We start from the raw sequence: 26,055 nt of genomic DNA, 5'->3' as shown, positions 1-26,055 counted from the left end.
GGCAGGATTTCAAGGGGCAGAGATGGAGCAAACAATTCAAGTGAAAGGCATGGCATGGGAAAAGGAGCGCTGGCCACAGGGAGGGCAATGTTGTGATGCAAGGCCACTGTGGAGCCATTGCTGGCGTATTAACTGCACAGTTTTGAATTGAATCAGAAGGGAATTGGAGGCCTCCAGACTAAGCATTTAGACACTTGAAGGGAATACTGACAACTGGGCCTCGGGAAGATTATTCTGGAAGATATCTTTACAATTACAAATTGGAGCCTTTGGGAGAGGGATGATGTTGACGGGAGGATGGTATGTGTGCTGGTGTGTGTGTTTGTGTGTGGCTCTTGGACCCAACCTGACCACTTACTATCTAGAAGGTGAAGGACAGCTAGAACGTTTTGCTCAATTCCATGTTCTGCTGCCACCAGAATGCCACCTCCCTGAAGGAAAGGGTTTTTGATCCTCACTCAAGATTCTCAGCACCTCTTATCCAATAGCTTTGGAACGAATGACAAGGCCTTATAACAGCCACTGCAACCGCTGTCTCCTTTCCTTTGCTACCCCTCCCCCTCCAGCCATGCCTGCTTCCCCCAAGCCCTCCCGTGCTCCAGGCCCAACCTCCAAAGCCAGCGACTTGAACAAGAGTCCTCTGGCTTTGGAAAGAGGGTGGCTTATGTTTTCCTCCTCATGTTTCCTCCCCAGCAAAATTGCCCTCTGCATAGAGAGGCTGAAAGAGACCAAATGAAATCTACAGGCAGGCAGCCCGGGCGGCGCCTTGAGCCTAGTTAAAAGTTGACGCCGGACCTAACCGATAATGTTATCTATAGATTTCAGATGTTGTATAGACAAGCAATGTGAAAGTCCCTGTCTTGTTCTTTTTCTGTTCTAATTACTAGTGCTTGCCATATATCTCTCAACTTCCTGAGCCCAGTATAAACATATCCCACCATATGTCTCCCCTCCGTATATCCCTCAACTTCCTGGGCTCATCCCACCATATGTCTCCCTACCATATATCTTTCAATTCAAAGACTACCATATATCTCAACTTTAGAAGGACGCCACCTGGAAATCCCTGATAAGAACACAGCCGTTTGTGAGAGCGCGGGAACCAATAAAAAACTGCTAAATGTATAAACTTAAAATGTTAACCAATTGTAATGCTGTAACCTAGAGAATTCCCTTGTTCCTCTGCAACTTTACAAGTCCTGTTTACATTAGGCTATAAAAGGCAAGCGCACGCATTGCTCAGGGCCCTCCTGTATGTTGTGGAACGGAGGGACCAAGTTCGAACTTGCATTAAAGATCCTTGCCGCTTGGCTTTGACTCTGGACTCTGGTGGTCTTTTTCGGAGAACAAACGGTCTGGGCATAACAAGGCCTCTCCTCGCGGACACCAGCAAAGCCACCGACCTCGGTGACAAACCCAAGGGAATCTCCCCAAGGAATCGAGAGAGAGAGGAAGGGAGGGAGGGAGGGAGGGGGGAGAGAGAGAGAGAGAGAGAGAGGGAGGGAGGGAGGGAGGGGGAGAGAGAGAGAGAGAGAGAGAGGAGAGAGAGAGAGAGAGAGAGAGAGAGAGAGAGAGAGAGAGAGAGAGAGTCTTGCTTTCGAACAAAGAAAAAGGAAATAAAAAGGCCCGATAATCTCGAAAGGTTATTTGCGGCTTGAAATTTTTGATTCCGTGTATTCTACCTAGTAACTGCTGAGAAATAAGGCTCAACAGCATTGGCTGGTTCACTCACACCCGGCCAATCCTGGACTCTAAACTCTTTAGGGAAATCTTGAGGCTGTGGAAGCCCAGTGGTCCGGATCTCGGTTCCTGCATCTCCAGACATGGCGACCTAGGGGAAGGGGAAGAACAATTTTTTCTCCTCTTTTGGGACGGTTTAGTTCTGGTAGTGCCTGTGCCCCTGGGCAGCTTGGAGAGAAGAGGGGCGACTGGAAAATCATCATTTGAGAACCAGAGGAGAAAAGAAAACGCAACGTTAATTCTAGAAGGTATGAAAGGGAAGGAAGGCGCTACAGCTCCGGGGTGGGCACAGTAGGTGTGGGAAGTGGAATCTGCTGTGGACACGAGACGGGGTTCTGGGAGAGGGGAAGGCCACCGGTGGGGGGTCGCGGCCTCGCCTGGCTTTACCTCAGGCTGCCTGGCCTGGGTCTCGGGGAGGGGGAAGTGAAGGGAGGAGGGTGTGATAGAATCCAGCGACAACTGAAGAAACCGGGCTCTGGCCAGAGAAGTGAGCCGAGGAGGGCGGAAAAGGGCCCATTTATCTTTGCATTGATGGCTTACTTCATGGGATGTTTAAGGAATCCCTCTCTCGGGAGATACCTGAGCCTTCGGATGCAGGGGACTCCATGAAGTTGGGGCACTGATGAGACCTACTTGAGTAACGGGAGAGGTTGGGCCCGACCAGCACTGAGGTGCCAAGACTCCTAGGCTGATTCTGCTCTGTAACCCTAGGCCTCCCGTCCCTGCATGCCCTGGGTGCTCATGGAACCAGCTGCTGCCCTGCACTTCTCCCTGCCAGCCTCCCTCATCCTCCTCCTCCTTCTCCGACTGTGTGCACTGGTCTCAGGTAGCGATGTGTCCCACTTGCTGCTGTCACCTATCAGAAAGGAACATCAACCCTGTAGTCTGCAAAGGGAAAGAAAGAAAGGATTGTGGAGTTGCTGACTTATCCTTTCATTCTGATCATGTTCACTGAATTTATACCAGCACTGTCCAAAAGAAATACAGCGAGGCACAAAGGCCAAGTGCATGTACAGTTGAAAATTTTCAAAAAAAAATTAAATTTTACTTTTTATTTTAAAAAGTAAAAAGAAACATGAAATAAATCTGTATACTATGTTGGGTTTCGTCCCAAATAATCAAATATGAATATTTAAATACTTAATACACCATATTACCAATAAGATAGTCAATATTTTGAAATTTTAAATCTTCACAATCCTGTGTATATTTTATACTTAGAGCTCATATCAGTTGGAACTAGCTAGTGGGTAGGTGCTCTATTGCACGGCTCAAGTTTACACTACACTCAGGCACAGTGCTAGATTGGGGAATGGAGGAAAAACCCCTCAAGGGCACAGGGTGGACTGAGGGTGCTCAGGGCGGGCTCCCCAGGGTTTCCTTCATGAAGCAGAAGCACGTTTTATAGTTACTGCTCCCAGGGGTGCTGTTGACACCCACAACTACTGGTCCCCAGATTTCTCAGCCCAAAGAGACCATATGGCCATGGAAAAAATATGTTTGTCCCTGGAATATCTGCTTCCTTTCTTGCCTTAGAGATGTGATGGCTGGTGTCTTTGTCTGACTCTACCCCTTTGTTGAACAGCCCAGTTTATTGTGGTAGGGCCCACTGATCCCATCCTGACCACGGTTGGAGAAAACACTACGTTACGCTGCCATCTGTCACCCGAGAAAAACGCTGAGGACATGGAGGTGCGGTGGTTCCGGTCTCAGTTCTTCCCCGCAGTGTTTGTGTATAAGGGTGGGAGAGAGAGAACAGAGGAGCAGATGGAGGAGTACCGAGGAAGAACCACCTTTGTGAGCAAAGACATCAGCAGGGGCAGCGTGGCCCTGGTCATACACAACATCACAGCCCAGGAGAACGGCACCTACCGCTGTTACTTCCAAGAAGGCAGGTCCTACGATGAGGCCATCCTGCACCTCGTGGTGGCAGGTGCGTTGCTTCATTTTGCTTTGTTGCTTTGGCACAGTGTGACTCTGGGGAAAGTATGTCTCCTAACCTCAGGCCCATTGCAGACCAGCAAATTTTTGTCTGGAATCCCCTTTCCACAGGGAGATACCACAGGGAAACTCTTCCTGTGGAAATGGAATTCCAGGGAAAAATCCTTCCTCCTGCATAAGGGCTGCACGAGTGGGTTTGCCCTGCTAAGGCAATGGCTTCACTTCTTGAGAAGCACACGCAGAATTCAGCTGAGGCTGTGAGCAGGGAAAATGGTCAGTCTCGGAAGAGAAGTCTTATGCCTGTCTTAGCATTGAGCTGTGTACTTCTTTTGTTTTTTTTTTTCTCTTTTTGAAACAGAGTCTTGCTCTATTGCACCCTTGCTGGCACGATCTCATCTCACTGCAACCTCTGCCTCCCAGGTTGCACTTCTGAGAGTAAGAGGAGACACTGTCAATAATTGTTCCAAGACAACTGGAATAAACAACGATTACCCAGAGAACTGCAACATATCAAATCTTATTTCTTGATAAATATTAACCTTGAATTCTTCTTTCCCAAAATGCTGATTGCAGAGAGATTGACTTATTGTAAATAGATGGTTTCATTAAAGCAAGACAAAATACAGAAGCAAAATTATATATAGTTCCTGCTAACTCCATAGAGAAAGACTACAAAGTTCACTGGGAGGTAATAGGGAAGCCTTCAACATAAAAATGCATTTAAACTGAGATTTCTAGGAGTTTGTTAAAATGACATTAAGTGATTAGTTCAGTTTGGGGTTAGTGTATTATGCTTTAAAATGTATATTTGGGCTGGGCACAGTAGCTCACACCTGTAATAAGAGCACTTTGGGAGGCAGAGGCAGGTGGATTTCTTGAGGCCAGGATTTCGAGACCAGCCTGGCCAACATGGTGCAACCCCATGTCTACTAAAAATACAAAGACATTAGCCAGGCTTTGTGGAGTGTGCCTGTAATCTCAACTTCTTGGGAGCCTGAGGCATGAGAATTGCTTGAACCCAGGAGGCAGAGGTTGCAGGGAGACGAGATCTTACCACATCACTGCAGCCTGGGCGACAGAGCAAGACTCTGTATCAAAAATTAAACAACAACAACAAACAGATATATTTGAGGACTGAAAAAGCCTTTCGGGTGCAGGATAATCTGTGGTGGCATTTCACTCCATCAGACCAGAGGATGTGAGGACTAAGGAATTGGGTCTTTCCCTGGGGGCCTCAAATCGTAACAGGTAGGAGACCCCATCTTTGCTACACACAAAGGCAACCTTGCATCTCATTAAAACAGAATATCATGGAGGGAGGAGGGTTTCTTGACATTGCATCCTCACTGTGTTCATAACAGCACTCCAGGGTTGACCATTTATGGTTTCTGTGCGGCAGGAATCTGCCATTCTTTGCCTGTAAAACTGACACTGGCTTGGCCTTCCCTACTCTGAATTGGGTTGCATCGGACTTTTTGTTGGTTTGTTTACTGTATTCTCTTTGTTAGGTTGGTTGGTGGCTGATTTTGCCCTTAGATCTATTTTGTCATGCTTCCTATATTGAACCTCATGGAATGTTTTGAAGAACTTTGTTTTCCAATTTGCTGAGTTATTTTAATTCTTATTCTACTGAGCCTTTAAATGTACAAGTAGTTTTTTCTCTTGATAAAAATTAAAGTGATCCTGGGCCCGATGCGGTGACTCATGCCTGGAACCCTAGCACTTTGGGAGGCCAAGGCGGGTGGGTCACCTGAGGTCAGGAGCTCGAGACCAGCCTGGCCAACATGGTGAAACCTCTTCTCTACTAAAACTACAAAAATTATCCAGCCGTGCTGGCACATGTCTGTAGTCCCAGCTACTTGGGAGGCTGAGGCTAGAGAATCACTTGAACTCCGGTGGCGTAGGTTGCAGTGAGCCAGGGTCCTACCATTTCACTGTAGCCTGGGCTACAGAGCAAGACTTTGTCTAAAAAAAAAATTAAAGTAAGCCTGGGCAACATGGCAAAAATCCAGTCTCTACAAAAAGATACCAAAAAAATAGCTGGGCATAGTGACACATGCCTTTAGTCTCAGCTACTTGGGAGGCTGAGGTGGGAGGATCACCTGAGCCTCAGAAGTTGAGGATGCAGTGAGCTATGATCATGCCTCTGCACTGCAGCCGAGGTGATAGAGTCAGACCGTGTCAAAAAAAATTTTTTTATTATTAAATTGAGCCAACACACCAGACTTAAGTTATTGGTTTCATTTCTTGTCTTTGGTAAAATTCTTTGGCAGACTTTACAAAGGAATTACTCAGAAGAAGTTTAGATGGTCACACATGGCTGAAAGGTCTCCCAGGACCATGCTTTTGCACCTCTTTCATACCCAGTCTTCACTCTTATGGAAGATTCATTTAAAGATGGACTGTAGTTAGGGTGAGTCTAGTTTCTTAGAATTTTTGGTGATGATCTCTGATATTGAAAAGGTAGTATGGTTATCTTAGTCCCTGAATCATCCAGATCTTTGTAATAAGTTGATGTTCTCGAAGTACTATAAGAAAACCACCCAGCCTGGGCAACATGTTAGCCAAGAATGGTGGAACATGCCTGTAATCCTAGCTACTTGGGAGACTGAAGCGGGAGGATCTCTTGAGCCCAGGAGTACAAGGCACAGCGAGCTATGATTTTGCCACTGTGCTCCAACCTGGACAACAGAGCTCAAACCCTGTCTCTAAAAAAGAAAAGCAATACTGCCTAATGGATGGAGCCTCTGGGAGGTAAACAGTGTGAATTAGGATTAGAGTTGGCTTTGCAGGCTAGATCTGTCAAGTCTCCTAAAAACCATCACCTCCTATGGGTGGTAGAGAGCGGTGGTTATGTGAAGTTCTGAACTAGACAGAAGGGTCAGTGTCTTTGGATCAAAAGGTTTCTTAGGATTTGCCCGCCTGGCAGACTTTTGTCCTTCTCGTTATTATTCTAGAGCTTCTGGAAGCTAAGGTCTACTGAGAAGTCGTCCCAGAAGCAGAAAGTGAAATCCAAAACCTGCCTGTTTGACATTGGAGTCGACACACCCACCTTGAAGTGAGAAAATTAGTCTGACAGGATAAATTGAACAAAGATTTATAGCAGACAGATAGATGTTTGGTGCTGTGATGGGGTCTGTACGTGGACCACAAAGAAAAGTGTACAATAGGATCCTTTCCTCTTAGAGAGCTCACAGTTTATGTGGCCCATTGGTCTCCTGGTGTTCTCTAACATCAATGTTCTTTCTTCCTTATCCTCCTCCTTTTTTTCCTCCTTCCTATTTCTTGCTTCCTACCTCCCTCTTTTTCACCTTTACTTTCTAGATTCACAGAAGAGATGCAATAGGCACAGAAGAGATGCAAAAGGCACTGACTTTTGTCTGAACTCTGGTATCTCTCCACAGGACTGGGCTCTAAGCCCCTCATTGAAATGAGGGGTCACGAGGACGGAGGCATCCGGCTGGAGTGCATATCTACAGGGTGGTACCCAAAGCCCCTCACAGTGTGGAGGGACCCCTTCGGTAGGGTTGTGCCTGCCCTGAAGGAGGTCTTCACCCCTGACGCAGATGGCCTCTTCATGGTCACCACAGCTGTGATCATCAGAGATAAGTCGATGAGGAACATGTCCTGCTCTATCAATGACACCCTGCTCGGCCAGAAGAAAGAAAGTGTCATTTTTATTCCAGGTTAGTTCTCTACCCTCTGAGACTCGTCGGATGCATGGGGATCCTTAGCACACAGATGGAACCCAGAGTAGGGATGGGGGCAGCAGTGTGGGTGGAATGGTCCTGGGCCCTGAGGACCAGGAGTCTGCAGCTGAGCTGAGGCCTCTCTGCTTCTCAAAAGGAGAATCAAAGAGTCCCAAAACTCAGGAGTAGGAGCCTCTTCTCTGAGGGTGAACCTGGTTTGTTGTTGTTGTTGCTGTTGTTGTATTTCCCCCTGATAAGGTCCTCACGCTGCGGCAACTTTTTTTTTTTTTGAAGACCAGTCCTCACTCTGTCACACAGGCTAGCGTGTAGTGGCACAGTCTTGGCTCACTGCAACCTCTGCCTCCCGGGTTCAAGAATTCTCATACCTCAGCCTCCTGAAGGCTAGGAATATAGGCACGCGCCACCACACCTGACTAATTTTTGTATTTTTAGTAGAGATGGGGATTTCACCTTGTTGACCAGGCTGGTCTCGAACTCCTGACCTCAAGTGATCCACCCTCCTCAGCCTTCCAAAGTGCTGGGATTACAGGCGTGAGCCACCATACCCGGCCAGCAATTTTTAGACGTTGAAAACAACCATAACACATGGAGGGTTTGTGGATAAGTGACTCTCTACACTTGGTGTTCCTGTATGCTGCAGCCATCCCTTCCTGCGCAGGGGATTTTCCACAGGACAGAGCTGCGGAAATTCCCTATTGACACACACTCATAATTCATTCAACAGATGGTCAAGAAGCATATCATATGTTTAAGACACTGTTCTAGAAACCAAGGGTAAATCATTAAACAAATTACATCAAGAACTCTTCCCTCAAAAAGTGATTAAATAATTAGTTGACCATATATTCTATCAGGTGGTGATAAACATCTATAGGAAACAGTAAGCAAGGAAGGAATAAAGAGGCAGTGTGAGACATTGCAATTCTTAACAGAATGGTCAGGGAAGACTTCGCTGTAGAGTTGGAAATTGAGCCATCCCGTCTGATGGCAAGGAATCATCAGATGCTTAAGGACTGAGCAACCAGCTACAGGAAAAGCATATGCAAAGGACCTGGGAAAGGAACATCCCTGGCAGTTTCCAGGACCCCCAGAAGGCGATGCTGGTGTGGCAGAAATGGAGTGAGTGCAGGAAGTGAGAGGAGATGAATTCACAGAGACAATGAAAACATATTCTACATAGCATCATAAGCCACAAACAGTCTTTGGTTTTTAGGACGAGTGACGTGGAAAGCATTGGAAGGTTTTGAGCTAAGAATTATTGTCACACTTGGGCTGGTCTGTTGAGAGTAGACTACAGAAGGTAAGGGCAGAATAAGAAGGAGGGCACTGCAGTATTCCAGGCGTAAGTGATGGTAGCTTGAGGCAGGATTGTGGCTGTGCTGACTCAGCATGGCGGGTTAGCTTTATTCACCCTGGCCCTTCCCATGGTGAGTGGTATGCTACCTCTGGGCCTTGGCCCTGGAAGCCACTGAGGTGTCAGCCAGGTCTGAGCCAGCATCACTTTCTCCATCTGAGTTTTCTGAGGGAGAAAGCAACAGAGCAGGTGGCTGAGGAGCCCTTCAGCTGTGCTCCTAAGGGCACTCTTACCCCAGATGTTCTGTTTCAAACTAAGTGGACATTTCTGGCTGCCTTTTCAGAATCCTTTATGCCCAGCGTGTCTCCCTGTGTGGTGGCCCTGCCTATCATTGTGGTTTTTCTGATGATAATCATTGCCGTATGCATCTACTGGATCAACAGACTCCAAAAGGAAAAAAAGATTCTGTCAGGGGAAAAGGAGTTTGCACTGGAAAGAAGAGAAATTGCTGTAAAGGAACTGAAGAAGGAACGTGTGCAAAAAGAAAAAGAACTTCAAGTAAAAGGTAAGAGGCTGAGTATGGTGGCTAATGGCTTGAATCCCAGCATTGTAGGAGGCTGAGGCAGGCAGATCACTTGAGCCCTGGATTTTGAGACCAGCCTGGGCAATAAAGTGAGACCCCATTTAATTTAAAAAAAAAAAAAAAAGGTAGAAGAGTAGGAGGACAGTTCAGCACCATAGAAAAGACACAACTCTCCCAGGTACCAGCATATGGAAGAGAGAGGAAATGCACAGCAGCAGCAAGGACTTAGAACTCTGATGTCCTTGGAATGAATCTCTCAGAGCTTTTGTTCTTTCACTCTGCCCACCTTGCATCCATTCATCTGGCTACATGAAGTACTAAATGGCTGAGCAAAAGCAAGTATAACAATGTACCGGCACTACCCAGCCACCTGATCACATATCATTTCTGGTTTCTGACAGTGCCCTAGGCATGAGGCAAGGGAGATGTTGCTGTTCACAGAAAGGACGGTTCCTGCATTGTTTACTGTAAAACCTGGCCGGGCGCGGTGGCTCAAGCCTGTAATCCCAGCACTTTGGGAGGCCGAGACGGGCGGATCATGAGGTCAGGAGATCAAGACCATCCTGGCTAACACGGTGAAACCTCGTCTCTACTAAAAATACAAAAAAAACTAGCCGGGCGAGGTGGTGGGCGCCTGTAGTCCCAGCTACTCGGGAGGCTGAGGCAGGAGAATGGCGTAAACCCGGGAGGCGGAGCTTGCAGTGAGCTGAGATCTGGCCACTGCACTCCAGTCCAGGCGACAGAGTGAGACTCCACCTCAAAAAAACAAAAACAAAAACAAAAACAAAAAAAAACTATAAACCCAACTTCTTTTAGTTCTTCTGTCGAAGACATGATTTTCTGTTTGTTTTTCAGAGCAACTTCAAGAAGAATTGCGTAAGTTTAGCCTTTCCTGAACTACTCCATATACAATTTGAGTTCTGCTCAGTTAGCAACATCTCATGACATTCGCCTCTGTCTGTCCCTTGCAGGATGGAGAAGAACAGTCTTACATGCTGGTGAGTGCCTCTGATGTTCCCTTAGATCTCAACTTTCTCCCACTAGCCAGCTAACAGGACTCCTTAGAGGAGATGAGCAAGGGGACCAGGGCTAGGCAGGGACAGCAGGGAGCTGGGGTCAGTTCATCAACAGTGTCCCAGCAATGATGCCTCATGGCTCTTCTGTCAGGGAATCCCAGCAGCTCTCAATCCACCCTATGGTTTACATCCCAGGATCCTTTCTCTTTGGGAATAATTTAATGCGTGATTACCAGAGGTGTCCAATATATAGTAGCCGTCCTAAGAGTTACGTTTCAGGAGTTGTTGCTCTTTGATCCTGGATAAATTTGAAAATAGACAATGCTGTCCTAGCAGCTTATATCCTGGGGATGGTGTAGACTGTGCTAAGTTGAAGACCCATGTGGGGAAGAGGCCATGAGGGTCCCTAGTAAGCCTGACCTAAGGGTGTACCAATACATGGCCAGAAATGCCTTTCTGCTCCTAAGAGAACACTGATACTTCGTGTACAGACTGCCGGGGGAGGGGGTTCGGGTGAGTGGAAGAGCACAGAACCCAATTGCCCACTCCCAGTGAGCACTTTTCATCTTGTGATTCATGCCCTCTGCACGTAAGCACCACAGAATCCAGGCTTTACCAGATACTATGGCACATGGACCTTTCCTCTTTAGGTGAATTTCAGAATTGCCACTGTCAATGTGGAACAAAATAGCAAATTGTCACAGCCAGACCTATTAACTTGGGGAATGGAGGAAATCATTTTAACACAATAGAAAGGTAGACTGAATAAGTAAGATTAAATACAGATGGGAGAGGCCTGCAGAATGCCTAGTGTCCGGAGCATTTCTTATACCTACAGAAGTGATACCTGAAGACATCAGACCCACACTGTTGAAGCAAAACTGGATGGGAATAGTTCCTCCCCACATTTGCCTACAGACCCCTCAGGCAGCAGGTTTTCTTTTGGGGACATTTATTCTCCTTTATTTTTTGAAGGGTGCCCTTGTCAGTCATTTAAGTCAGTTGTGATCTGGTAAAAGGAACACATAGGACCAATGAAGAGACCCTTTACCCTCCGGGATAGTGTGAAGGGAAACATTCACCTTACCTGATCCACTGGGGAGAGGAGGAGCAGGACATAAAGCCTCTGTGCTGGTTTGAGCCAAGTTGGAAAGTTTCTAACTAAAGAAAATCCAGAGATCATAGGTCTTTGTTTTGGGTTTTTTTGTTTGTTTGTTTGTTTTTCTTTCAAGATGGTGTCTCGCTCTGTCACCCAGGCTGGAGTGCCAAGGCACAATCTGGACTCACTGCAACCTCTGCCTCCCGGGTTCAAGCAATTCTCGTGCCTCAGCCTCCTGAGTAGCTGGGATTACAGGCGTGCACCACCACGCCTGGCTAATTTTTGTATTTTTAGTAGAGATGGGGTTTCACCATGTTGTCCAGGCTGGTCCTGAACTGACCTCAGGTGATCCACCTGCCTCGGCCTCCCAAAGTTCTGGGATTACAGGCGTGAGTCACCGTGCCCAGCCAGAGATCCTATGTCTTGAATAGAAAAGGGAACACATCTTAGAATGCTGAGAGAAAGTAAGAATGATTAATTTTGCCTCATTTGCTAAACTGTCTGGATTTCTTAGAGCTCCAATTCTTCTCAAACTGAGGGAACTGCTGGAGAGATAGAAGGGCAGCTTCAGTAATTCTCAGTGTGTGAGCTGCCTAGGATCAGAGAGCCTTCATGGACGTGGCCACTAGATGGGGATCCCCCACAGACATCTGAGACTTCTCTGGGAATAAGGAACCACACAATCCCCAGGGTTTGTGAGACCCCAGGCCTAAACTTGAGACTTCCTCTGCAGTCGATGTGGTCCTGGATCCAGACACTGCTCATCCTGATCTCTTGCTGTCAGAGGACCGAAGAAGTGTGAAAAGGTGCCCCCTCAGGCACCTAGGGGAGAGCGTGCCTGACAACCCAGAGAGATTCGACAGTGAGCCTTGTGTCCTGGGCCGGGAGAGCTTTGCTTCAGGGAAACATTACTGGGAGGTGGAGGTGGAAAACGTAATTGAGTGGACTGTGGGGGTCTGCAGAGACAGTGTTGAGAGGAAAGGGGAGGTCCTGCTGCTTCCTCAGAATGGCTTCTGGACCCTGGAGATGTTTGGAAACCAATACCGGGCCCTGTCCTCCCCTGATAGGATTCTCCCTTTGAAGGAGTCCCTTTGCCGGGTGGCCATCTTCTTGGACTATGAAGCTGGAGATGTCTCCTTCTACAACATGAGGGACAGATCACACATCTACACGTGTCCCCGTTCAGCATTTTCCATGCCTGTGAGGCCCTTCTTCAGGATAGGGTCTGATGACAGTCCCATCTTCATCTGCCCTGCCCTCACAGGAGCAAATGGGGTCACAGTGCCTGAAGAGGGCCTGACACTTCACAGAGTGGGGACGCAGCAGAGCCTATAGAATGAATTCCCTGGACTCACAGCCATACAGATAAGCCCTGGCCATCTCAGCAGCCACTGCACAATGTTATTGGTGGAAGACATGCCCTCCTCCCCTCTGGTCACATAACAGAACATCTTCCAGCTGCCTTTTTCACACCCACTGCAGCCCTCAGCCCCAGGTTTCTCCTCCTCACTAGGCTGTGGCTTTAGCCACAGTTCCTTTGCTTGTAATTATGGGATGGGATCCAGGCATAGGGAACTAGTTGTTTCTCACAGCCATGCAGATAAGCCCTGGTCATCTCAGCAGCCACTGCACAATGTTGTTGGTAGAAGACACGCCCTCCTCCCCTCTGGTCACGTCCCCGGTGGAAGACACGCCCTTCTCCCCTCTGGTCACGTAAGAGAACAGCTTCCAGCTGCCTCTTTCACACCCACTCCAGCCCTCAGCCCCAGTTTTCTCCTCCTCACTAGGCTGTGGCTTTAGTAGTTCCTTTGGTTGTAACTATGGGCTGGGATCCAGGCATAGGGAACTAGTTGTTTCATAGCTCCCAGCCAAGAAAAAAGTGTGAGAAGTTGATGGGCAGCAAACCTGCTGTTTAACATCAGGGTGACCACACTGAGTCTAGTATGCCAGTTGGCACCAGATGATATGGACTTGGAATGAGGCCAAGAGGGTTCATCAGGATGTAAGAGGAGAGAGGAATCCACAGGACCACCAGAGAGGAGAGGGAACCAGATCTGCAGGTCAGAGATAGAGGAAGTGGAACCAGAGAGCTGGGAGGGATCAAGGTTGTAAGGGTGGCTAAGTCCCACCATAACATCTAAGGGAACCTAGGAAATGATGGCTCATTTGCACCCAACCCCAGGATTTCCACAGCACACAGCCACAGGCGTGGACCTGGGACAAAGATGAATGAAGAACATGGATGCATGTGGATGTGGTTTGGCTCAGGTGTCTCTGCAGTTGGCAAGGAGTCAGTACTCAGTCCCTGAGTGTGGTTGAAGTTTGAGGTCCTGGCTGAGCTGAGGAGTAATGGACCAGGTCTACCTCAGCATTCAGGTTCAATGGGGACACCAGTGGCTTCAAACTTCCTGGTCTCATGATGTCTTTAGACACCTTACAAAGGATGGAGGATTCCAAAGAGTTTTTGTTTATTTGAGTTAATATTTGTTGGTATTTAAGGCATTAGAGAATGAAACTAAGAAATGTTGTAATTTATTACCTTTACAACAGTTTTTTATATTATATACATTTACAAGATTTATTAATTTATATTAAAGTAGCATGAATAAGCACACTATAGGTTAATATATGTAGAATGTTTGTGAAAAAATAAGTATGGTATCCAAAGCAAAATAAATTTTATTGAGAAGTGTGGCATTGATTAACTTTTTCCAAATCTAATGTGTGGCTTAAAAGAATATGACTGGATTCTCATATCTGCCTTTATACTCACTCTGTTGAGATATCATAGACTATATAGGCTCAAAAAAACTTTATCCTAGTGACAGAATGAGATTAAAAACCACAAACTGTGTTTTATTATTAATATGAAAATAAGATTATTAACCTTGCAGGCCCCTTAAAACAGTTTTGGCCAACTAAGTGAGACCTTGTCTCTACCAAAAACAAACAAAAAAAAAATTAGGTGTGGTAGCGCACACCTGTAGTCCTTGCTTCAGGAGACTAAAATGGAAGATTGCTTGAGCCAGGAGTTGGAGTTTGCAGTGAGCTGTGATCCTGCCATTGCACTCCAGCCTCAGCAACAGAGGGAGACTCTGTCTCAAAAAAAAACAAAAAACGCGTCAGGCACGGTGGCTCACGCCTGTAATCCCAGCACTTTGGGAAGCCGAGGCGGGTGGATCACCTGAGGTCAGGAGTTCAAGACCAGCCTGGTCAACATGGCAAAACCCCGTCTCACTAAAAATACAAAAATTATACAGGCATGGTGGTGGTCGCCTATAATCCCAGCTACTTGGGAGGCTGAGACAGAATCCTCGAACCCCAGTGGGGTGGAGGTTGCAGTGAGCCAAGATTGCGCTACTTCACTCCAGCCTGGGTGAAAGAGTGAAACTCACGTCTCAAACAAAGGTGGGGGGACAAAAACGTATGTCAGAGACCCCTCACCCCACCCCAGGAATCCTCAAACCATATTTGAGAGTTGGGATAGAGGATTTGGGAAATAAATCAATGTGATGGTTAATTTTAGGTGTCAACTTGACTGGGTTAAGGAATACCTAGACAACTGATGGAGCATTATTCCTGGACATATCTCTGAGGGTGTTTCTAGGGGAGACTGGTATGCGAGTCAGTGGACTGAGTGGAAAAGATCTGCCATCAATATCTTTGGGCACCTTCCAATCAGCTGTGGGCCCAACAGAGCAAAAGGCAGAGGAAAGGTGATCTCTCTCTCTCTCTCTGGAACACTCTTCTCTTGCTCTTCAATATCACAACTCCAGAGTCTTCAGCCTCTAGTCTTTGAGACTTACACCAGTGGCCCTGAGGTGGCAGAGTGAGAATCTGTCAAAAAAGAAAAGAGGGAAGGAAGGAAGGTAGGAGGGAGGGAGGGAGGGAGGAAGGAAAAAAGTAACTGGAAAGATGGAGTTGTGAATTTCTGAGACGGGGAAATGGAGACACAAGGATTAAGATGGGGGTGGTGCAGAACCAAAGGTTCAGTTGTGGATACATTAAGGTTGAGGAGCCTATTAGAGATGCACATAGAGATGCAGAGTAGTCCATTGAATAACCAAGAGTCCAGGTGAGACCTCAAGGCTGGAGATAGAAATTCCATACTCAACTTTCCTGTATGTTTGAAGAGTTTCATGATAAACTGTAGTGGGTAGAGGGAAGAATTGCATTTTGTTACTAATAACAAGAGTCCTGAATACCATTGGCTTTGACAAAATGAGGACCGCTTTTCATGTCAATAAATATGGATGGTGGCCATCAAGGGCTGATCTGAGAGCTTGAAATGTCATACATGCCCCAGCTTAGTTCTGTCTTTATTTTCTTCTGTCTTAGCATGTGGCTTGCATCTTCAGTGTTGCCTCATGGTCACAAAAGGGCTGCCCAGCTCCAAAGTCCATATTCTACATAAGAGGAAGTAGAACATAGGGGTAGTGTAAGGGTCTACCAGCTGTTTTAGCCTCCCCTTAGATAATCTCTCTGATAAACAAAACTTCCACCCTCAAGTAATTGGCTCAAACCTAGTCCCTTGGCCTCCCATCTACAAATGAGATGGACACCTTGCAATAAGAAAATGGGATCTTATTACTGAGAAAAGTGGATCTGGTATTGAGCAAGCAGCCAGCCAACTCTACCAAGAGCCTCAGTTCAAACTGTTGTAGTATCATTTTCTATCAGTCAAGATTTCAGCTAAGTCCTAGGGGTTTTAATTACTTTAAGTGTCTGTTTTATGTCATAAACCAATGATAGGCCTTTATATTTTATTTGTGACCCAACTAAAGTTGCAAGTGCTTGTGATGTAGGATTTTTCTTCTTTATCACTTTGCAAGCAGGGGACCTCTGGCCAGCAACACCCCACCCAAACCTTGCTTGGCTACACTGGCATGCCCCAGCTCACCTGTGTTATAGCGTGTACCCACGTTCGGCAGTTCCTGAGCTCTTGTGCCATACCCAAGAAGAATGAGGATATACTAGACATTGAAGGGTGAGGAGGGATGAGAAGAATTTTATCAAGCGACTGAATAGCGCTCAGCAGAGAGGAGATGCTGGCACCCCTACCCGAAGGCGGGAAAGTTCCCCCTGTGTGGCTGGGTCCAGACCTGTTTTTATGGACTCATAATGGGAAGTGTGTGCTGATTGGTTTGTGAGTATGCAAAAAAGGTTAAAGTGAAGACACCACTCAAAGGTGGCCACAACAGTGTAAAAAACCAATTAGGAAAGGTTGGGTATATGGAAAGTAGTTGAAGGGTGGGGGCCAATCAGAGGAAAGTGCACCAAACATGAAGACAAGTTCTCAACAAGTTCTCAATCTGGGCTGAGGATTTACCTTGTAGTTTGGCTTTCAGGCTTTAAACTGTCTTCAGCTGGGAGGTGGGGTTTCGCCAGGGACCCATTGCTACCTGCCTTTGCATCTGACTGCCTCCTGTCTGCTATCACTAGGTCCCAAGGTTTGTAGCAAGGACCCCTTACAAAGACATCCCCCACAGTCTACCCAAAGATTAACCTCAGAACGTATTTCATTGTCAGAGTGAGAAACAAATACACGTGAAAATGCAGTATGGCACAAATAAGGAGCAAGAGGTGAAGAAAGGCTCAGTCACACCCAAAATAATTTTGTGAAAAATGTAAAATATGCAGTTACTGACAGCACTAACTCTGGATACCAGAAAATTCTATAATTCAGTAATGGATCTGAGACCTGAATTTTGGAGGTACTAAAATAGATGCAATAGATCTAGTTTTCATTCTGTTCATACTTTCATTTTTGGCTCTGTGGTAAAAGATGATAATATAAAAAAAAAAGGATGATAATATCCTCTATGTAACAATTACATGCAAGGGGATGTCTGCAAACTGCCACAGTATCATTCTTAAAATCATTTCATTTTTCCACTCAGTTCTCCTGATATTTCTGTTACGATATAAAAGACAGCTGAATGTGAAGAAACACTGATTTTACACATAACACACACATTAATGATTCAAATAGGTAAACACAGAGAGCTGCACACACTTTGAGAGGTAGGGCTGAAATTTTTCATCAATGTGTACAATTCAATATAGTTTCAGTTTTCATTCTAACCTTCCCCAGAGGCTTCTGCCCAGCAACTGATGAGAAATGGTAACTCTGAGCCAATCAAAACACAAATTCCTACAAAGAGGATTATCTTACTGTTTCTCAGATCGAGTGTACAGCACATGCTTTCTTTTCCTTTATTCTGGATCAGAGAATCTTAATTAAAGCAGAAATAATTGTGTTAAATTAAACTAAATTTGGTATGAGATATACCTACATTTAGCCTGAGGGATGGCGCCTTACTTGAGCCCTTAAATAATGAACTGCAACCTAACTTAGTATGTAAACTAACTGAAAGCTTAAGGCACAGGAGTATACTTTTGTAACAAATAGCTGAGTCTCAGCCAATCCTAGTAGCCAAACTTCAGTCGGCTCCAGTCAACCCTGCAGCCAGTGATCAGACTATGTTCAAATAAGGTCAACTCTGAGCTGTAACCAATTAAGCTGTTTCTGTATGTCACTTCCCTTGTGGAATGGAGCTCACTGAACCTCTCTGATGGCTTCCTGATCATTCTGGTGGTTTGCAAATTGTTCTTCGTTCAAATTAAACTGCTAAATTTAATTTGTCTAAAGTTTTTATTAACAACAGAGAACTATTGATTACCTTTTTTCTGTGGGCTATGATTTTCAGATAGGAATATTAAGGAGTAAGTGGGGAAAATTGCTTAGAGCCAGGGCTACAAGGCCTGGAAGAAGAGGGACTGAAAAGCTGAGAGGGGTACTGGCACAGAGAAAGGGGTGAGGATGGAGAGGGTAGAATGCATAGGGTAAGGAACTGAAGAGGCTGAGATTTGGCTGAAGAGGGACAACCTGAATGGAGAAACCTTCCAACTGCATGTTCTTAGGAACTAATTATGATCAGAAAGGAGCAAAGACTCTTTTTTTTTTTTTTCATCAGACAGAGTCTCACTGTCACCCAGGCTGGAGTGCAGCGGCACAATCTCGGCTCACTTCAATGTCCGCCTCCCCAGCCCAGCAATTATCTTGCCTCTACCTCCGGAGTAGCTGGGATTACAGGCACATGCCACCACACCTGGCTAATTTGCTGTAGTTTTAATAGAGACGGGGTTTCACCATGTTGGCCAGGCTGGTCCTGAACTCCTGACCTCAAGTGATCTGCCCACCTTGGCCTCCCAAAGTGCTGTGATTATAGGTATGAGCCACTGCCCCCAGCCAGGAGAGGAAAAGACTCCTAAAATATCTCCTGGTTATGTTTAGGAATGTATTCCAAAAGGTTCTAAAAAGAGATGTGCCTTAAAGATTCATATGTATATTGTAAATTTTCAACTCCCCCAACATCCCCCCAACAGCCTGTCAGCGCCCTGCCCAGGTAACCAAGTACATCAGTGCAACAGGGCCAGTTCCTGCCTTCTTTCCCTTGCCTAACTGTGACTTCCCATCTTTTGATCTTTCTTCCTCTAGTTCACTTCCTTTGTCACTAACTCTGCCACCACACCCACTTGCCTTAATCACCTTAACAGTAAATGCTGAATTATTATAAACAAAAGGAGTCTGTCTTTTTAGTGCATGGGTCCCCAAGTATGTATATATGAATATGCAACGAACTCCATGATACTAAGCTTCACTTAAGGATTTCTCCTACAAGGACTCAGTTGTCATATTTGGGGGCATTTCGTTTTCGTTTTGTGAATGTTTAACCAAACTAATGGAGAAACTGTTGGTACAATGGGCTCGAAAAATGTACAGGATCAGCGGGGCGTAGTGGCTCACGCCTGTAATTTCAGCACTTTGAGAGGCTGAGGTGGGAGGATCACTTGAGCCCAAAAGTTCTAGACCAGCCTGGGAAACATAGTGAGACTTCATCTCTGAAAAATCCTACAGCAGTGCTCTGTTTCTTAGAAGCAAAATAGTCCTGTAACCACTAACATTCACCAATGGTCAGACTTTTTGTTTCTGTCTTTCTCTCCAGTTGAAGTGACTCTTGACCCAAACACAGCCCACCCTCACCTCTTTCTTTATTAGGATTCAAATCTGTTTGACTGGAAGATTCATGTCAGAAACTGCCTGAAAAACCAGAGAGATGTGACTCCTGGCCCTGTGTGCTAGGCCTGGAAGCCTTCACCTCAGAGAGACATTACTAGGAGGTGGAGGTGGGAGATGGGATATAATGGTTGGCTGGAGTCTGTAGGAAGAATGTGATGAAGAAAATTCTCCTTGCTCCTAAGAATGGAATCTGGGCTGTGGAGTCATCTGTAAATGGGTACTGGGCCCTCTCTCCACTCAGGACCCTTCTATTCTTGTCAGAGCCCAGCTCCCAGGTTGAGATTTTCCTGGACTGTGAAGCAGGAGGCATCTCCTTCTACAATATGAATGACAGAACCCCTTATCTATGCTTTCCCCAAAGGCTCTTTCTCTGGCCCCCTTCTGCCTTTATTCTTCTTGTGGTCATGTGATAAAAAGCCCCTGACCACCCACCCAATTGTTGATGGACTTTCAGGAGGTCAGTCTTGTGAAGCCTGGGGCCTCAGAAGATTGTGTTATCCAGAATTCAGAAAATTCTGCCTCCAGAAATACAAATATGCTCTTTTCTAAACAAGTGACAACACAACGTAGCCACAGGCTCCCTTAAGCAGCCACCTCATGTCAACTGATAGTCTTTGCTCTGTAACTTCTCTGCTCCGAAGTCCATTTCCTCTCTTGAGGCTTCAGCTGTTACTATCAGACCCTCAGTTACTTCTGATGAGCAGGGATTAGGCTTGAGAAAATGGAGATACATCTAGATTGGCATATTATGGGGGACTTCTTCATGTGCTTTTATTGCTGCTGTATCTCTGAAAACAGGTTTTGGCAGTTTGGAAATAAGTCTGAGGACATATAAAGGATTGAGACTGAGTGACTTAGGAGTGTGAGAGGATTATCTTGGTGTTGAGAACAGGGTTGATGTGGAGGAGTATTCTCTGTGTTATGCACGTAAAAAGAAAAAAAGGAAAAAAAAATCATTACTGGGAAAGGAAGCATCCCAAACAGAAGTCCAAGAAAGGTACACAGAGGAAACACAGAAACAGTTGTGTTAGCAGAAGATGACATGAAACCCAGCTGACAGTGAAATTAGGAAGTCGCCTTGGAATTTCAAGAACTTGCATTCTCAAGTTTTTGGTTCTATGTCCAACAGAGCAGCAAAATCCAGGACTACTTTTGAGTCTCCGTATCAGGCTAACAGAAAGACAAGGGGTTGGGAGATGCAGGGATGAGGAGGAGCTCAGGAGTAACAGTGTTGAAGAGATTCTGAGCAAAACTCCACAGTGATCTGTGTAATTTATATCCAACCCTGATCCCTCCATCTTCTGCCTGTCCAACCCTTGCTCAGATCTCAATCTAACTTCACTTCATTGTATCCAAGAAGTTCTCTGGTCTTCTCTTCCCCTGTGAATTTAGCAAACCTCCATTTTAGAGGCATTTTCAGGAATTTTTTGCAATGCATCATCACTATGAGAGCTCAGTTTCCTGCGCCCTAGGCCAATTTAGCCTAACATCCCTGTGCTACACCACTCCGACAGACATGCTATCAAATTAGTCACCATCTTTCACACAACCCATCCCCAACCCACCCTTCACATATACAAAACCTCTTCTACCTACAGATTGTGTTTCTGTAATAGGAATTAGCTCATGTGCTTTTTGTTAATCCTGGAATTATGACAGCATTATAATGTCAGTGTTCCTTTTACTCATACTCAATTTTCTCCCAAATTAATGTTTTATGCCATTGAGGAAGAGTTATTTGAGTACAAAATACACCAATAGCTGAGCTCAGCAAACCTCAGAGAAATGCGCTAGCATCTCTAATGCCTTTTAGCCCCATGGTTTTCCTTTTGGCTTAAAAGAAACACAAGACCATAGCTTTGTAGATCACATTTTGTACAAAGATGACAACTTCTCCACCTTTAGCCTGTTGTCACAATGTTACTCAGCCCTTACTCCTGTTGATGTCCTAGAGCCAGCCAGCTTGCACCAGTTTAGGAGAGCTGATTGTTAAATTTTCAGGAAAGTAGTGAGCAAAAATCACTCATAGTAGGAGTATTTACACCACAGAAATTGCCAAACAATACAAAACAAGGCATTTCTTCCTGCATACGATTTATTAGCCCACCACTGCTTTGTTCCCAAATTTGGCAAACTCATCTTTTTGGTATACTTTTTTTTTTTTGAGATGGAGTTTTGCTCTTGTTGCCCAGGCTAGAGTGCAATGGCATGATGTTGACTCACCACAATCTCTGCCTCCTGGGTTCAAGCGATTCTTCTGCCTCAGCCTCCCGAGTAACTAGGATTGCAGGTGTGCGCCACCATGCCTAGCTAATTTTGTATTTTTAGTAGAGACGGGGTTTCCACATGTTGGTCAGGCTGGTCTCAAACTCCCAACCTCAAGTGATCTGCCCGCCTCAGCCTCCCAAAGTGCTGGGATTACAGGTGTGAGCCACCACACCCGGCCAGTATACTTTCTATTAAGCTACATTCACCTACCTTCAGGTAAAGCCCTACATTTACTATTAAACACCTTTAGTTATTGGGAGTTTGGATAACTGTGCTAAAATTATTACTATCATTGATGTTTTTATTAGTGTTCTTTTTTTCTCTTTTTAAGGGTTTTTATGGACAATTTGGTGGGCATTAGGGAATGGGTGCTGCCTGATTGGTTGGCTTTATTAGTGTTTTGAAAACAAACCTGCATGGGTTTAGTTGTCTAAGCCCAACTCTATTTTTTTATAAGCCCCGGTGTTTTTGGTGCATGATTTTGAAGAATTCAAAGTGTTTGGTGGTTTTTTTTTTCCAGGAAAATAAAATAATATATTGGGTTATTGTGGAAACACATACTTTATTTTCTCTAAAATCCCACAAATGCTTGGATAAATGCTTGGTTCCAAAATTTCAAGCATCTTTTTTTTTTTTTTTTTTTTTTTAGAGGGGAAGTTGAGGCCAAGAAAAGTGAAAGTATTTAGTTAAAAACACATAGTAAGTGACTGAGCTGCAAGTAAACCAGTCTCCCAGCTATTCATGCAGTAAAATAACTGAACTACAAATGGAAATAAGAACAGATTAAACTAATCTGGAGCCAGAGTTGTCAGAAAGTTCTCTAGGGAAATCCACGAGAATGTCCCCTTTGGTTCAAGGAATTCTTATGCAGAGGAAGAGAAATAATGTGATTTCTCTCACATGAACTCAGGGGCCAACTTTGGATAGAACTGCAAGCTGGCCGGGTGCGGTGGCTCAAGCCTGTAATCCCAGCACTTTGGGAGGCCGAGACGGGCAGATCACGAGGTCAGGAGATCGAGACCATCCTGCCTAACACGGTGAAACCCCGTCTCTACTAAAAAAAAAAAAAATACAAAAAACTAGCCGGGCAAGGTGGCGGGCGCCTGTAGTCCCAGCTACTCAGGAGGCTGAGGCAGGAGAATGGCGTAAACCCGGGAGGCGGAGCTTGCAGTGAGCTGAGATCCGGCCACTGCACTCCAGCCCCGGCGACAGAGTGAGACTCGGTCTCAAAAAAAAAAAAAAAGAACTGCAAGCTGTACCTGAGAAACAGAGAAATACTCCTTCCTCCTTCGTTTTATACTATTTCCAGCACCAAAACCTTTTCTTCTCTCTGCCTGTCCCCTTCCACACAAACTGTGCAGCTCCATTCTCATTTCCCCACTGAGGTGGATGCTGTGGAAGCACTGCCCTGATCACTCCATGTTGGACTGAGACACACAATCAACCAGCTGCCGAGAGTGTTGGTGGATCAGGGCCCTCAGCTGACTCCATACCATGGAATTGTTAAAGAGCCAAAGAGAGCCCTGTTGCCCAGTGTTATTCCACCTCTCAGTGAGTGGACCACATCCAATGACTGGACAACGTAGGTGTAAAGGGCCTGGACCCCTTGCACAAGGTGCACAGCTCTGAAGGGTCACCCCAGTTCCAGAGTTCATTGTGAGACTGCATTATATTTCAACTTCTTCTGTCTATCCTCTTTCCTTAACTTCCCCAGGGTATTGATGCTGAGGAGCTCCCCAGTGAACGTCCTATAGTCTATTTCTCTGGAACCACCTACGATAGGGATTCTCAAAAGTGTGGTCTGACCCTAAGATCCTTTCAGGGGATCCATGAAGTGAAGACTCTTTTTTTTTTTTTTTTTTTGAGACAGAGTCTCACTCTGTTGCCCAGGCTGGAGTGCAGTGGCGTGATCTCTGCAACCTCTGCCTCCTGGGTTCAAGCTATTCTCCTGTCTCAGCTTCCCAAGTAGCTGGAATTACAGGTGTACACCACCACTCTAGCTAATTTTTGTATTTTTTTTTTTTTTTTTTTTTTTTTTTTTTTTTTTTTTTTTTTTTTTTTTTGTTTTTTTTTTTTTTTTTTTTTTTTTTTGAGACGGAGTCTCGCTCTGTCGCCCAGGCTAGAGTGCTGTGGCCGGATCTCAGCTCACTGCAAGCTCCGCCTCCCGGTTCACGCCATTCTCCTGCCTCAGCCTCCCGAGTAGCTGGGACTACAGCGCCCGCCACCTCGCCCGGCTAATTTTTTATATTTTTTAGTAGAGACGGGGTTTCACCGTGTTAGCCAGGATGGTCTCGATCTCCTGACCTCGTGATCCGCCCGTCTCGGCCTCCCAAAGTGCTGGATTACAGGCTTGAGCCACCGCGCCCGGCTAATTTTTGTATTTTTAGTAGAGATGGAGTTTCACCACATGGGTCAGGCTGGTCTCAAACTCCTGACCTCAGGTGATCCACTCACCTCTCCCTCCCAAAGTGGTGAGATTACAGGTGTGAGCCACTGCACCTGGCCAAGACAATTTTTATAATGATACTTAAATGTTATTTGTGGCTGAGTACGGTGGCTCATGCCTGTAATCCCAACACTTTGGGAGACCGAGGTGGGCAGATCACTTGATACTAGAAGTTCAAGACCAGCGTGGGCACATGGTGTAACCCCATCTCTACAAAAAATACATAAAACTAGCTGGGTGTGGTGGTGAGTGCCTGTAGTCCCAGCTACTCAGGAGGCTGATGTGGGAGGATCTCCTGAGCCTCGGAAGTCAAGAATGCAGTGAGCTGTGATCACGCCTCTAGACTCCAGCTTGGGTGACAGAATGAGAACTCTTTTTCAAAAAAAAAAAGAAGCAGGAGGATCACTTGAGCCCAGGAATTCAAGATCAGCCTGGGCAAGATAGTGAGACCCCCCATCTCTATTTTTAAAAATAAATAATTTTTTAAAAGTTATTTGCCTCTTTTACTCACATACTCCCACATGTATGCATTGGAGTTTTCCAGATGTTAAAGACATGATGACATCATCCCTCTGACACCTATTGGAATGTATGTCACAATATGTAGTATTGTGTTTAAAATGCTGTGTTTTAAGGGCCGAGCATGGTGGCTCATGCCTGTAATCCTAGCACTTAGGGAGACTGAGGCACGTCGATCACTTGAGCCCAGGAGTCTGAGACCTGGCCAACATGGTGAAACCTTGTCTGTATGAAAAATACAAAAATTAGCCAGACATGGTGGTGCGTGCCTGTAATCCTAGCTCTAGGAAACGGAGACAGGAGAATCACTTGAATTTGGGAGGCAGAGGTTGCAGTGAGCCGAGATTGTACCACTACACTCCAGCCTGGGCAACAGAGCGAGACTCTGTCTCATTAAAAAAAAAAAAAAAAAGGTTGTTTTATTTATTTATTTGAGACAGGGTCTCAATCAGTTGCCCAGGCTGGAGAGTAGTGGTGCCATCTAGGCTGACTGCAACCTTCACCTCCCAGGCTCAAGCGATCTTCCTGCCTCAGCCTCCCACGTAGCTGCAATTACAGGTGCATGTCACCACACATAGCTAATTTTTGCATTTTTTGTAGAGACAAGGTCTCACCATGTTGCCCAGGCTTGTCTCAAACTCCTGAGCTCAAGCGATCCACCCACCTTGGCCTCCCAAAGTGCTGGAATTACAGATGTGCACCACCATACCCTGCCCAGTTTTAATTTTTAAATGCTAAGTGTTGATAGATATAACTCACATAAATAAAAACTCTCTGGGGTTCTCAGTTACTTTCAAGAGTATAAGAAGGTCATGAGACCAAAGCATCTGAGAATTGTTGCTCTAAGATAACCAAATCTACCCTGGGAGGAAAAGGCTTAGGTTTTAAAGCACAAGTTATTTTCAAATTATACTTTTAGACATTAAACACACATGTGTGCACACACACACGTAGAGAAGTCAGTGAGACTGGTAGAGTGAGGACTTCTGAAAATCCCTCCCTCCATATAAACAATAAACACTGGCAAAAATTGCCAGAACAGACCAGGTGCACTGGCTCACGCCTGTAATCTCAGCAGTCTGGGAGGCCAAGGTGGGTGGATCACCTGAGGTTGGGAGTTCAAGACTAGCCTGACCAACATGGAGAAACCCCATCTCTACTAAAAATACAAAATTAACCAGGCATGGTGGTGCACGCCTGTAATCTCAGCTACTCAGGAGGCTGAGGCAGGAGAAGCACTTGAACCCAGGATGGGGAGGTTGTGGTGAGCCAAGATCATGCCATTGCACTCTAGCCTGGGCAACAAGAGCGAAACTCCATCTCAAAAAAAAAAAAAAAAAAAATTAACTTTCTCAG

At 45.6% G+C, this 26,055-nt stretch overlaps 3 protein-coding genes and 1 long non-coding RNA gene across 15 annotated transcripts in view; 3 read left to right on the top strand and 1 right to left on the bottom strand.

Moving 5' to 3' along the window:
• Nucleotides 1-2,363, top strand: part of LOC117088495 (butyrophilin subfamily 3 member A2-like) — a 3,470-nt gene extending 1,107 nt beyond the window's left edge. Inside the window, exon 3 of the mRNA XM_033219799.1 lies at nt 2,298-2,363. Within this exon, the coding sequence (XP_033075690.1) occupies nt 2,298-2,363 (66 nt within the window). The remainder of the gene's footprint in view (nt 1-2,297) is intronic.
• Nucleotides 1-15,247, top strand: part of LOC117088317 (butyrophilin subfamily 3 member A2) — a 134,447-nt gene extending 119,200 nt beyond the window's left edge. Inside the window, exon 12 of the transcript XR_004439144.1 lies at nt 14,910-15,247. The gene's annotated coding sequence lies outside the window, so the exon portion shown is untranslated. The remainder of the gene's footprint in view (nt 1-14,909) is intronic.
• BTN2A1 (butyrophilin subfamily 2 member A1) lies at nt 1,571-20,408 on the top strand. 12 transcript variants are annotated; one of them, XM_033219485.1, is made up of 10 exons: nt 1,574-1,988; nt 2,452-2,566; nt 3,326-3,673; nt 7,086-7,367; nt 9,029-9,250; nt 10,124-10,144; nt 10,240-10,266; nt 11,123-11,218; nt 12,117-12,732; nt 12,968-14,078. In XM_033219485.1, the coding sequence occupies exons 2-9, from the start codon at nt 2,467-2,469 to the stop codon at nt 12,716-12,718; spliced, it is 1,698 nt and encodes a 565-aa protein (XP_033075376.1). In that variant the 5' UTR covers nt 1,574-1,988; nt 2,452-2,466; the 3' UTR covers nt 12,719-12,732; nt 12,968-14,078. The 12 variants fall into 12 exon arrangements, 11 of the variants coding, with proteins under 11 accessions (XP_033075378.1, XP_033075376.1, XP_033075381.1 ...); XM_033219487.1 differs by lacking the exon at nt 9,029-9,250 and having other exon boundaries at nt 1,571-1,988; XR_004439122.1 differs by lacking the exons at nt 11,123-11,218; nt 12,117-12,732; nt 12,968-14,078 and adding exons at nt 16,216-16,455; nt 19,394-20,408.
• LOC117088353 lies at nt 15,672-24,757 on the bottom strand. The gene is made up of 3 exons (XR_004439172.1): nt 24,692-24,757; nt 16,284-16,356; nt 15,672-15,789 (listed from the first exon to the last, which is right to left on the bottom strand). It is a non-coding gene; the product is annotated as an uncharacterized LOC117088353 (long non-coding RNA).
• Between the last annotated feature and the right edge of the window lie 1,298 nt (nt 24,758-26,055).

This window comes from Trachypithecus francoisi, unplaced genomic scaffold (assembly GCF_009764315.1).
Source record: "Trachypithecus francoisi isolate TF-2019V2 unplaced genomic scaffold, Tfra_2.0 Lachesis_group10, whole genome shotgun sequence".
NCBI lineage: Eukaryota > Metazoa > Chordata > Mammalia > Primates > Cercopithecidae > Trachypithecus > Trachypithecus francoisi.
Note: the sequence above shows the minus strand (reverse complement) of the source record. Positions and strands in the feature narration are given on the sequence as shown.

Bases quoted from the DNA above. Each gene is read 5' to 3' on its own strand.
- BTN2A1 (XM_033219485.1), top strand. From the start codon at position 2,467: ATGCCCTGGGTGCTCATGGAACCAGCTGCTGCCCTGCACTTCTCCCTG. The intron at 2,567-3,325 runs GTAGCGATGTGT...TTTGTTGAACAG, and splicing joins ACTGTGTGCACTGGTCTCAG to CCCAGTTTATTGTGGTAGGG. The intron at 3,674-7,085 runs GTGCGTTGCTTC...ATCTCTCCACAG, and splicing joins CCTGCACCTCGTGGTGGCAG to GACTGGGCTCTAAGCCCCTC.